Source organism: Carcharhinus amblyrhynchos, chromosome 4 (genome assembly GCF_965287045.1).
Source record: "Carcharhinus amblyrhynchos chromosome 4, sCarAmb.v2.hapA, whole genome shotgun sequence".
In the NCBI taxonomy this organism is placed as follows: domain Eukaryota; kingdom Metazoa; phylum Chordata; class Chondrichthyes; order Carcharhiniformes; family Carcharhinidae; genus Carcharhinus; species Carcharhinus amblyrhynchos.
The window spans coordinates 135,458,288-135,470,342 of NC_137327.1; the positions used below are offsets into that span (position 1 = coordinate 135,458,288).

At 40.1% G+C, this 12,055-nt stretch overlaps 1 protein-coding gene across 5 annotated transcripts in view; it reads right to left on the reverse strand.

Moving 5' to 3' along the window:
* Positions 1 to 12,055, reverse strand: part of atrx (ATRX chromatin remodeler) — a 182,120-nt gene that overhangs the window by 116,467 nt on the left and 53,598 nt on the right. For all 5 annotated transcript variants that reach the window (XM_080187921.1, XM_080187920.1, XM_080187919.1 and 2 more), the window contains exons 9-10: positions 5,679 to 8,284; positions 3,735 to 3,810 (exon numbers count right to left, since the gene is read on the reverse strand). In XM_080187921.1, coding sequence (XP_080044047.1) covers positions 3,735 to 3,810; positions 5,679 to 8,284 — 2,682 coding nt within the window. The remainder of the gene's footprint in view (positions 1 to 3,734; positions 3,811 to 5,678; positions 8,285 to 12,055) is intronic.

Consider the following 12,055-nt stretch of genomic DNA (forward strand, 5'->3'; position numbering starts at 1 on the left):
GCATCTGTGTTTACTTTGGTTTCCCCTGGGGATTTTAGTGTAAAGTTTTGATCAGGTTGATTGACAGAGACAAAATCATGTACTTAATGGGAGGACCTAAGTTTGTAGGAAAGTAGTACTGCATCCAGTTTCATTTTAAAAATACCAGCCTCGGCTTCCTGAAGAAAACTGTTTCTTGGTGTCTCTCTCCAAAGAAAGATTCAAAAGCCAAGTCACAGCATGCATGCCTGTGTTTTAGGGGGTTTAAATCTATAAGAGGAATATTGTTTGAATTAGAACTCAGCAATAAGTTAGTGGTCAAATGTTATGTTTAAGTACTGTTTATTAACAGTCAAGTTAATTCATTTGTTACAGTTAAACTGTGTTGTTAAATAAAGTTTGTTTTGATAAAAGCTTCTCAGTTTGTCAGCAAATTTACATCTGTTTGAAACATCTTGTCCTCGCACTAATGTCAAAGTAGAAAATTGTTGGGATATAGTCTGGTTTCATAACATACCTTGGAGTTCCTGATTTGGTACCCCAACACACTGCCTGTCTTTTGAGGAACAGAGTTCTAAAAATCCACGATCCACTTAAATTCTCCCAACTTACCTTCAGTGGGCTTTTTCAAGCTTACACAGGTGTCCAGTAGCATATAATAACCAACAGCCACTGATCAAGTCTACAGATTACTTAAAAACTATTATATATTTCAATTCATTACCCGTAATATACTTCATTACACTATTCATGAAAATTATTCTGAATGGTTGCATCATTATAGAAATGCTCTCAATTGGCTGAGAGCAACAATAATTTGATTGAGTTTTTTTTTGAAGAGGTAACCAAAAAGATAGATGCGAGCAGTGCAACTGATGCTATCTACATGGACTTTAGCAAAGCCTTCGACAAGATACTACATGATAGGCTGTTACATACAGTTAAATCTCATGGGATCCAGGGTGAAGTAGGGAAATGGATACAAAATTGGCTTAATGACAGAAGCCAGAGAGTGGTTGTAGAGGGTTGTTTTTGAAACTGGAGACCTGTGACCAGCAGTGTGCCTCAGGGATCAGTGCTGGATCCACTGTTATTTGTCATTTATATTAATGATTTAGATGAGAATATAGGAGGTAAGGTTAATAAGTTTGCAGATGACACCAAGATCGGTGGCATGGTGGACAATGAAGGAGGTTATCTCCGACTGCAATGGGATCTTGATCAATTGGACCAGTGGGCTAACGAACAGCAGGTGGACTTTAATTTAGATAAATGCAAGGTGACACATTTTGGTAGATTGAACCAGAGCAGGACTTACTCATTTTATGGTAGGGTGTTGGGGAGAGTTACAGAACAAAGAGATCCAGGACTACATGTTCATAGCTCCTTGAAAGTGGAGTCACAGGTGGACAGAGTGATGAAGGCAGCATTTGGCATGCTTGGTTTCATTGGTCAAAACACTGAACACAGGAGTCAGGATGTCTTGTTGAAGCTGTACAAGACATTGGTACGGCCACACTTGGAATACTGTGTATATTCTGGTCACACTATTATGGAAAGGATATTAAACTAGAAAGAGTGTAGAAGAGATTTACTAGGATGCTGCTGGGACTTGATGGTTTGAGATGTATGGAGGGGCTGGATAGACTGGGACTTTTTCCGTCTGGAGCACAGAAGGCCAAGGTGTGATCTTATAGAGGTCTAAAAGATAATGAAGGGCACAGGCCAGCGAGATAGTCAATATCTTTCCCTGAAGGCAGGGGAGTCCAAAACTAGAGGGCATAAGTTTAAGGCGAGAGGAAAGAGATACAGAAGTGTCCAAAGGGGCAAATTTTTCATGCAGAGGGTGCTAAGTGTCTGAAACAAGCTTCCAGAGACAGTAGTAGAGACAGGTACAATTTTGTCTTTTAAAAAGCATTTAGACAGTTACATGGGTATGATGGATACAGAAGATATGGAGCAAATGTAGGCAATTGGGATTAGCTTTGGGGTTTAAAAAAGGGTGGCATGGACAAGTTGGGCCGAAGGGCCTGTTTCCATGCTGTAAACCTCTGACTCTTATAACAATAAGATGGTGTCTGGGTAACTCAAATTATTGTAGAATGACAATACTGGATTCCTTTTCCAACATTTACTTTTTAAAAAATTCCTATTTTAATTCCTAAGTTGCATTTAAAAATATCACCACTTAAGGCTCCTGGCTGCATACAGTTTAGTTTAGAGGTTTTCAATGCTATTAACAAGTTATCATATAGCACCCAGCACATCCAATCCCACTACATCCAAATTGGCCACTGCCTCCAAGATTTAACAATGCTGACAAACACCAATGTTAACCAACACATCCCCACATACTACAATACCAATCATGCTACGATAAAGTCCTGCATGCATATTTACAAACTCTACACCATACAAGCTTTCATATCAAAATGAAGGAAGTCAAACAAGACCTAGTCAGGCTGATAAAAATTAGTTGTTGATTCTTTGATGTTATCCCTTCCGTTTGCCGATTCTCGCACAGCAATTCAGAAAGCTAGCCAGGGCAAGATAAGACTCAAAACTGAAGCTTACACAAGAAACTTTCCTCCCTCCTCCAACCAACACACAAGCTAGCATAATTGGCACCGACTACAAATAATTCATCTCTCGGTTCCCCTTCATAGCAACATTCAATCCTACCCATACAAATGGACAAAATATCTGCATCTTTACTAGAAGTTACAAACTGACTTCAAACTAGGAAACACTAGTCCTCTCCCTATTTTTGAAAGTCATAGTTCAGAATCTGCCCTTCTGCTCAACTCCAACAAAAATCAGTTGTCATAAATTACCAGCCACTCTGTCATGGCCCACAGATATATTTTCAATTTACTGCCATAGAACCTAAGCATATAGTGTCCTAAAAGTATTTTTTTTTCTTGGAGGTGCAGGTGTATTATCACTCAAAAACAACCCAAAAAAGGGGGTATGTTGATCCAATTAATTCCGCCTAAAATTGATAGAGGATAAAATATGTTTCAGATATTAGAAATGTGGTTTAATAAAGTGCACCAAGACACTGGCATTTCCCTAAAGTCTTCACCCCAATTTCCAATCAAGACAATAACATTTTAAGTATGTACAAAACTGTTTCAACTTAACTGAAGTTTGCCAGAAAATACAGGTACCCACATACCTCCCACATTATTCAGCGAACAAAATTTTGCAAACTTTGCCCATAATTGAAACTCTGGTCAAGAATCCGTTTCTAATAATTGGCTGAAGTTGGCTAATTCTAAAGAAAGTTATTTTTTGATTTGCAAGCACATCTACACAAAAAAAATTTGAAAATTGAGTGCAGGAATATCCCGCTGCGGCCTGCTTAAATTCTTCACCAAGAACTTCCGAATACTTGTAGAAGGTGCAGTGTTATTATGAATAAACTTGACCAACTAACGCTAGACATTTGACATTTTTAATTTGGTATATTCAAATTCCACAACATTTCGAATCATGTGCAATTTCAAACAAAAATCTGGGACCAGGTATTTTCACAAAATTGTATTTACTGCATAAATTGTAAAAATGAAAAATGTTTGAAACCATTTTAAAAATCTTTTACAAAACAGAAACCAAAGCTATAAAACCATCTTGATAAAACAGCAGTGGTTAGCATCTATTAATTTAACTGTTTAAAAGAAGTGTTTGTGACTATACAAATTTTTTTTCTGGTAAAGTAGTCTCTGTAAAGTCCACACTGTAGAAATTATTACCTATTCTCAGGGTCATCGTCATAGTCATCACTGGCACACTGGGGAGCATTTTTTGAGTTGCCTTCGGCTTCATCACCTGGAATGACAAGACCAAATTTTAGTTGCGCCCCTACAAAATTAAAATTTAAATGTTTTGGTCAGCTTAAAATACCGCTGGGCAATCATTATTATATAACTAAGTGAACAAAGCGGTGCATTGCACCAACATTTTCACAATTTAATTTCTCTTTTCACCCTTTCATAAATCTTGTTCTCCCCCCAACCTACTAGTACATTTCTTTAAACCTGTTGCATCTTTTTTTCCAAGCTCTGAAGATCATTCTTCAGAAAAAGTAACCCTTTTTCTCTCTACACAGATGCTCTGAGTTTTCTAGACATCTACTGAGCTCATATTTCCCACACCTTGAGAATTTTGCTTCCAAAGCTCATCTGAAAAAATCTTTCAACAACATGAAAAATAGGCCTAAATGCCTCAGCTCATCACATTTTATTTCTTTCTAGGATATTAGGAAACCTGTTCTGGCTCCTTTCATCTTGTTAGTCAACTGGACTGTCAGATGCAGCAAGAAGCCTACTGCATCTACAAGATAATGGGAGTTGAGACTCAGCACATGCAAATTCAAAATATAAAACCTAAACGGTTGTCAGTAAAAGTCTTACTGTTTCAAAGTTTACAATTTTTCAATAAATGCAAAAATAAATGTATCTTAACGATTTTGCCAAAATGCATTTTTTAATGAATCTATCAACCTTTAAAGCAAAGCTCATTGGAACTTATATCACTTCAGCAGTCAAATCATATAGTACCACACTGAAGCAGTCTCAATTGTGGGACAAAGTTACTGCTGAACAGGAAACTTGCTTGCGGAATAGTTCACGAACAGTGGTCAAGTCCCATGAAGTAATTATAATGGTGAGTCAGTTGTGGACATGAATTAATATCCATTCGTGAGATTTGGGTGTCACTGGTCGGACTAGCATTTTTGCCCATGCCTAAATGTCCTTGAATTGAGTGGCCTCTTTTAAGGTCAAACTAAATAAACAAACAAGTTAAATCAGGGCAAAAAGCCATTTCAGAGGACTTTTTATGAAGTCAACCACGCTGTTACCTTAACTATACAAAACGACATTGGAACAACACTTTGAAGCCATTTGAGGGATGACCTCTAGGCAAAGTGGGTGCAGCCAGAAACCAACTAACAAGCGAGTCTGACAGGTTAGTTGATAAAAACTTTAAAAATGACTAATTAAAGTCACATTTTAGAAATTTAATTACATTTCGCAAAGGAATCACCAAGCTTAATTAAGGAAGCCAAGGAAACACCAACTTCTTAAGATACTGTACAAGATGGAAGCCAGTATTAGCAGTAATTATATTGCACTGGACCAAGAACTGAGTGGAAGACTATAGGCAAAAAAAGGTAGATAGATTTGGTTGCTTGGAGACCAGACTCTAATGGTGTCACTCAGAGATCCATGTTGAGATCATTGTTCTTTGCTATTATTAATGATCTAGGATGTAGGTGCAGGGTGTAAAATCTACAAGGTTGCAGATGAAGCTAAAGTGTGTGTGTACATTAAAATTGGTAGAGGATACTTGATAACTTCAGGCAGATCTTGACATGCTAGGAGACTGCACATGACTAGTAAATTATGTTCAACTTGTAAGAAGTGCAGTATTATGTGCAAGAGTAGGGTAAATCTTGTTCTAACTATGAATTTTCACCTTCAAACAATGTAATATTGTTAAGTCAACAACTTAATGTAGATGAGGTCAATTGTTTGGGTTGATCTATACTAATGAGAAGGCAATTTAGTCTATTAGAGGCATGATCTACTTATTGAGAAGGATGTTTGACAAAACCCCAATCTCAAAAAGATTATGCTTTGAAAACAGAAGACCAAAGAAATACATGAAGAATATCAAGACAGAAGCGTACATACCTGATGATTGGCAAAAACCTGATCCTGTAGCAAGCACAATGTTTTCTGTGATAGGCTGGATCTTTTGTTCATCACTGCTACCTTCTTCGGGTAAGTCCTGCTTGTCCTCTTGTTCAGCTGCTTCATCTGACGAAGAGGAGGAGCTTTGCTTTTTTTCCGCAGCGCGTTTCTTCCGTTTTAATTTTGCTGATTTTTCCTGAGCAGAATTTGTAGTAACTTTCTCATCTTTGGATGAATCATCATCATCTTCCTCTTTTGTCTGTTTTTTTGATTTCTTCGAAGATGACTTTTTAGCTGTACTAATTTTACTCAAGTTCTTTATTTCCTTTTCTAGGTCAGAATCATAGTTGGAAGAGTCTGAACGATGTTGTCTTTTTTTGTTAGAGACATTAATCCTTTTACTGGTTCTTTTTCTCTCCTTCCCACCAAAATCTGAGCTTGAGGATGAGCATTTCCGTTTCCGTTTAAGACTACTAGCCTGAGGCATTCGCTTTCTCAGACCAAACAGACTTGTCCTTTTAATAATTTTTTGGGATGTATCACTATCTTTGTTATCCACATCAGATGAACTTTCACACTTCACTGCTGCCTTTTTCAGTACCTCAGGGATTTCATCAGAGTCAGAGGTAGATTGCACATGAGCTTGATGTGGCACATCTGACTTATCAGGATCAGATTCTTGCATCTCAGACTTGAGATCTTTGTTGACTTTTGATCGGCCAGTCTTTACTTTTCCTTTGTCTTTGCCTTTGCCTTTGGAGTCCCTTTCTGATCTCCTACGTTTTTTGCCACCACCAGTACTATCTGTGTCTTCTTCAGATCTGGAGTTTACAATTCCTGCCCCACCAGGGCGCCGCAGGGGTGTAGTTTTTATACGAGGTGATCGCCTGGTATCAGTGTCTTCTGACAAAACTGATGTGTCATTTACAGGTTCATTTTCAAGATTTTCTTCAGTTACTTCAGATTTTTTCTTCCTTTTCTTTGAAGTTTTTACATTGCCTTTTTGAGCTCTTTCCACACTTTTCTTGCCTTTAACGGAATCCTCTGTAGCACTGGCTCCTTCCCCATCCCCTGCATCATCATGGGTATCATTTCCAATCTCAGCATTATCGTCATTGCCTCCAATCTCATCACTGCTGTCATCAGCAGTGCCCACATCAGATTCCACCGCAAGCTCTTTATTTCCATCACTCATATTATTCACTGCCTCACCGGCATCACTCCCATTAGCCACTGCTTCAGCAGCGTCACTCTCACTGTTCACATCTTCAGCAACAGCATCATCTTGTCTATCCTTCAAGAGTTTCTTCCTACCTGGTGTAGTTTTCTTTGATTTTTTAAGCGAAACTGGGTTCAGTTTTATCTTTGTTGAAGATTTAACACTAGAATCAGAATCAACCTCTGAGGATTTTGCAGAATTATGCTGACTTCCAGCAGGTGCCTTAGCTGATGGAGCATCTAAAAGTGTGCTGTTGCTTGCAGAGTTATCTACTGTAATCAGATCTGGTAGCAATGTGTCAGTTACTCCAAACAGACCTTCAGTCAATGACGAAACCGATCCCATATCCAAAGCTTCATCTAAACTATTAAGCAATGTTGTTTCTGCCATCGCAGATTCTAGTTGAAGGCCTGTACTTTCACTATTAGCAACAGCTGCTTCAGTTTTGACCAGCAAATCATTTGATGTACAATCTGTCTCAGCCCCGAGCATTCCTGAATCCAATACTAATGGATCAGTTTGTTCAACGGACATGATTTCTTGTTCTTCAGCAGTCTTGTCTGATTCATTTAAAACTGTCATTTCCATCTGATCAGATTCTTCTTCAGCTGCAATAGAGTTTTCTGCAATTGTCTCATCGCGTAATAAATAATTCTCATTGTTGGCAGAATCCAGTACCTCAGATTTTTTAACACATTCCTGTGATGATTTAGGATGTTTCTTATTTTGTTCAATTTCCAAGTCCTGAATCTCTTTATCAACAACTTCTTCCAATGCAAGATGAACTTTCTTTAGATCTCCAAGGACAGACTTAAAAGCTTTTAACTGTCTCATGTTTATACTAAACTCTGACTCATTCAAATCTTTTTGTTTCAGAAAATTAACAAAACTAATATTCAAGTTGGCTGTTGTATCAATTAGTTTGCGAGCCTTCTTCAAAATTTCTTTCGGCACTTTTAACGCCTTATAAGAATATACAACATTTCCCGAGCCTGGAGAAAGAGCTGTTAATGAACTTACGTCAGTATCCTGTCCATTACAATCTTTACTGGAAATTCTTCGAGTATTTTTATACTCATGGTCCACAGACTTATCACTGTCATGAGGACCTGGAGATTTGCATTTATCACTGTCCAATTTAAATTTATCGAAGTCTTTCCTCTTTCTGTTTTGTTGCCACAGCTGATCAAGACATTCAAATACACTGTCACATGCAGTGACCAAATCCAGTAAAGGCTCTGGATTACATACATAGCAGTACCACTTTTTGTTTTCATCCATAATATTGGATAGTTCCTTCCTACCCAGGTTTCGCAATATGCAACTTTTGCAAAATGCATTGTGACAAAAATCACAACAGATTAGATTTCCACCTTCAGCACACCATCTGTAAATAAGAACAAGTATGAAGATCAGAATTTTAAAAAAAATAGGCTGCACATTAGAAACCGGAGGTCCAAAAATCAGACAAGGTAGTGCCTCAGGAACATGCCCACATCTTCTATACATTATTGCAACTGAACTCCCATTAACATATTATCTGTCCTGATTTAAACTGTTTTCTCCAGGGGTGGAGTGCTAAGAAAGTCATCACAGCACAACGTTCCCCACAGGCCAGCATTATCATTTCTTTGAGATAACTTAAGACATCCACAGCCTTAAACTCAAAGTAGACTTTTCATTTTGCACGAAATTTGTCAATTCTGGTGCTAATCGTACCCCTTCTGCAAAGTGACCACTGCTTCAAAAATTTTCAAGTGGCACCTCGACTGGCGCAGCTGAAAATTGGTGCATCACAAAAAAGTTATTTGACAGTAAACCCGCCATGAGTAACCCACTTGTAAATTACTGTCCCTTGATATTCAATGGCATGACCATCACTGAATCCCCTAACATCCTGGGGATTACCAGAAGCTCAACTGGATTAGTTATATAAATACTGTAAATACAAGAACATGTCAGAGACTAGGTATCCTGCGGCAACTAACTTCCTCCTGATTCTCCAAAGCCTGTCCACTACCTACAAGCACAAGTTAGGGGTATAATTGAATACTCTTCCCTTCACCTAGATGTCATTGTTCGGCTGAAGCAGGACATTGAGGGAGAGATTCTTAGCAGGAGTGCTGAGGGTAAGCAAAGTACTGGTGTTTTATTTATTTATTTCGTATTTTTGCGGGTTTTTCTTTGAGGTTTAAACTAAGGGAAGCAGAAGTCGGCCGCAGAGGATTCTGGGAGGTTGAGTTTTTATCCTCTGATGAGGCTGTGCAGGCGCCTGACGTCAGCCAGTGGTGGGCAGGCGGTTTAAAAAGCAGGCCACTCTATACAGCAGGCAGCATAGTGACAGGGAGCAGAGTGAAGGCTGAAGGGCTTTGGTGAGAACAGGCAGAGGTGAGAGTAGTCTTTTTTTTCTCCTCTCCTCTCTCTTCTCAAAGTTTATTCTGGGTTTTTTTCCCCCCCAGAGTTAAAAAACAAAAAAATGCCAGGCAAAATGTTGGAGTGCTCCTCTTGCAGGATGTGGGAGATCAGGGAGACCTCCAGTATCCCTAACGACAACACCTGCAAGAGATACATCCAGCTGCAGCTGCAAGCAAAGCGTGTTAGAGAACTAGAAGGAGCTTGATGACCTCCGTCTAATTTGGGAGAATGAGAAGTATGTAGACAGTAGCTATAGGGAGGTAGTTACACCTAAGCAGCAGAGCACAGGAAACTGGGTTAATCTAAGGAAAGGAAATGGAAAAGTAAAAGGACAGACAGAGCAGGGTTCCCCTGTGGCCATTCCCCTCAAACAGGTATACGGAATTGGATACTGTTGTGGGGGATGCTTTACCTGGGACAAGCTGCGACAGCCATAACTCTGATACTGAGTCTGGTTCTGCAGGGCAGAAGTGTGGGAGGAAGAAGAGGAGAGTGGTATGATAGGGGACTCAATGGTCAGAGGCACAGACAGGAGGTTCTGTGGTCGGGACAGAGACTCCTGCATGGTTTGTTGCCTCCCGGGTGCCAAGGTCAGGGGTGTGTCTGATTGCGTGCACAGCGTTCTAAAGTGGGAAGGTGATCAGCCAGATGTTGTGGTACACATCGGTATCAATGATGTAGGTAGGAAGACTGAGGAGGTCCTAAAGAGAGGGTAGAGAGAGTTTGGACAGAAGTTGAAAAGCAGGACCCAGAGGGTGGTAATCTCAGGATTGCTACCTGTACTATGCGCCAGTGAGGGTAAGAGTCGGATGCTTGGGCAGATGAACACGTGGCCGAGGAACTGGTGTAGGGGGTAGGGTTTCCGATTCTTAGATCATTGGGGCCTCTTCTGGGGCAGGTGGGACCTGTACAAGAGAGATGGGTTACACCTAAACTACAAGGGGACCAATATACTTGCAGGGAGGTTTGCTAGTGTTATTGGGGAGCATTTAAACTAGATTTGCAGGGAGATGGGAACCAGAGTGCCAGTGCAGATAGTGGAGTGGGGGTAAAAAGACAGGTTAGTTCAAGCAAAATCACAAATGAGGGTTGAGTGTGGTGGAAATAATCTTTTGGGGTGTGTCTACTTCAATGCCAGCAGTACTGTGGGGAAGACACACGAGCTGAAGGCGTGGATTGACACATGGAAATATGACATTATAACAATTAGTGAAACTTGGCTACAGGAGGGGCAGGACTGGCAGCTCAATGTTCCAGGGTCCCAATGTTTCAGGCGTGATAGAGGCAGGAGGGATAAAAGGTGGGGGGGTGGCATTGTTGGTCAGGGAAAATGTTACAGTGGTACTCAGGCAGGATAGATTAGGGAGCTTGTCTTATGGGTGGAACTGAGAAATAGGAAAGATATGACCACATTAATGGGGTTGTATTATAGACCACCCAATAGTCAGTGAGAATTGGAGGAGCAAATCAGCATTGAGATAGCTGACAACTGCAAGAAACACAAAGTTGTGATCGTAGGGGATTTTAATTTTCCACATATAGATTGGGACTCGCATACTGTTAAAGGTTTAGATGGGGTAAGAGTTTGTAAAATGTGTTCAGGAAAATTTTCTATATCAGTATATAGAGGTGCCAACTAGAGAGGATGCGATATTGGATCTCCTGCTGGGAAATGAGTTAGGGCAGGTGATGGATGCAAGTGAGGGAACACTTTGGATCCAGTGATCATAATGCCATTAGTTTCGACCTAATCATGGATAAGGATAGATCTGGTCCTCAGGTTGAAGTTCTGAACTGGAAAAAGGCCAAATTTGATGAAATGAGAAGGGATCTGGGAAGTGTGGATTGGCACAGGCTGTTCTCCGATAAGGATGTAATGGAAAGTGGGAGGCCTTTAAAGGAGAAATTTGAGTGCAGAGTTTGTATGTTCCTGTCAGGATTAAAGGCAAAGTAAACAGGAATAAGGAACCTTGGTTCGAGGGAGATTGTAACGCTGACTAAGAGGAAGAGAGAGTTGTATGTTTAAATTTAAAGTATTGTGTACAGTTTTGGTGACCTAATTACAGGAAGGATGTCAATAAGGTTGAAAGAGTGCAGAGAAGGTTCACAAGGATGTTTGTCAGGATTTGAGAAGCTGAGTTACAGAGAGATTGAATAGGTTAGGACTTTATTCCCTTGAGCGTAGAAAAATGAGGGGAGATTTGATAGAGGTGTATAAGATTTTGATGGGTATAGATAGTGAATGCAAGCAGGCTTTTTCCACTGAGGCTAGGGGAGAAAAAACCAGAGGGCATGGGTTAAGGGTGAAAGGAGAAAAGTTTAAAGGGAATATTAGGAAGGGATTTTTCAGAGTGGTGGGAGTGTGGAATGAGCTGCCGGATAAAGTGGTAAATGCAGGGTCACTTTTAACATTTAAGAAAAACTTGGACGGGTTCATGGATGAGGGGGGTGTGGAGGGATATGGTCCAAATGCAGGTCAGTGGGACTAGGCAAAAAAAAGTTCAGCACAGACAAGGGCCAAAAGGCCTGTTTGAGCTGTAATCTTCAATGGTTCTACGTCATGCCAACAACACTCAAGAAGCTTGACACCATCCAGGACAAAAGCAGCCTATTTGATTGACATTCCTTTCACAAACATTCATTCTCTCCACCACGCTCAGTAACAACACTGTGTACCATCTACAAAGTGCATTGCAGGGACTCACCAAGATTCCTTCAACAGCACCTTCCTAACCCATAACCA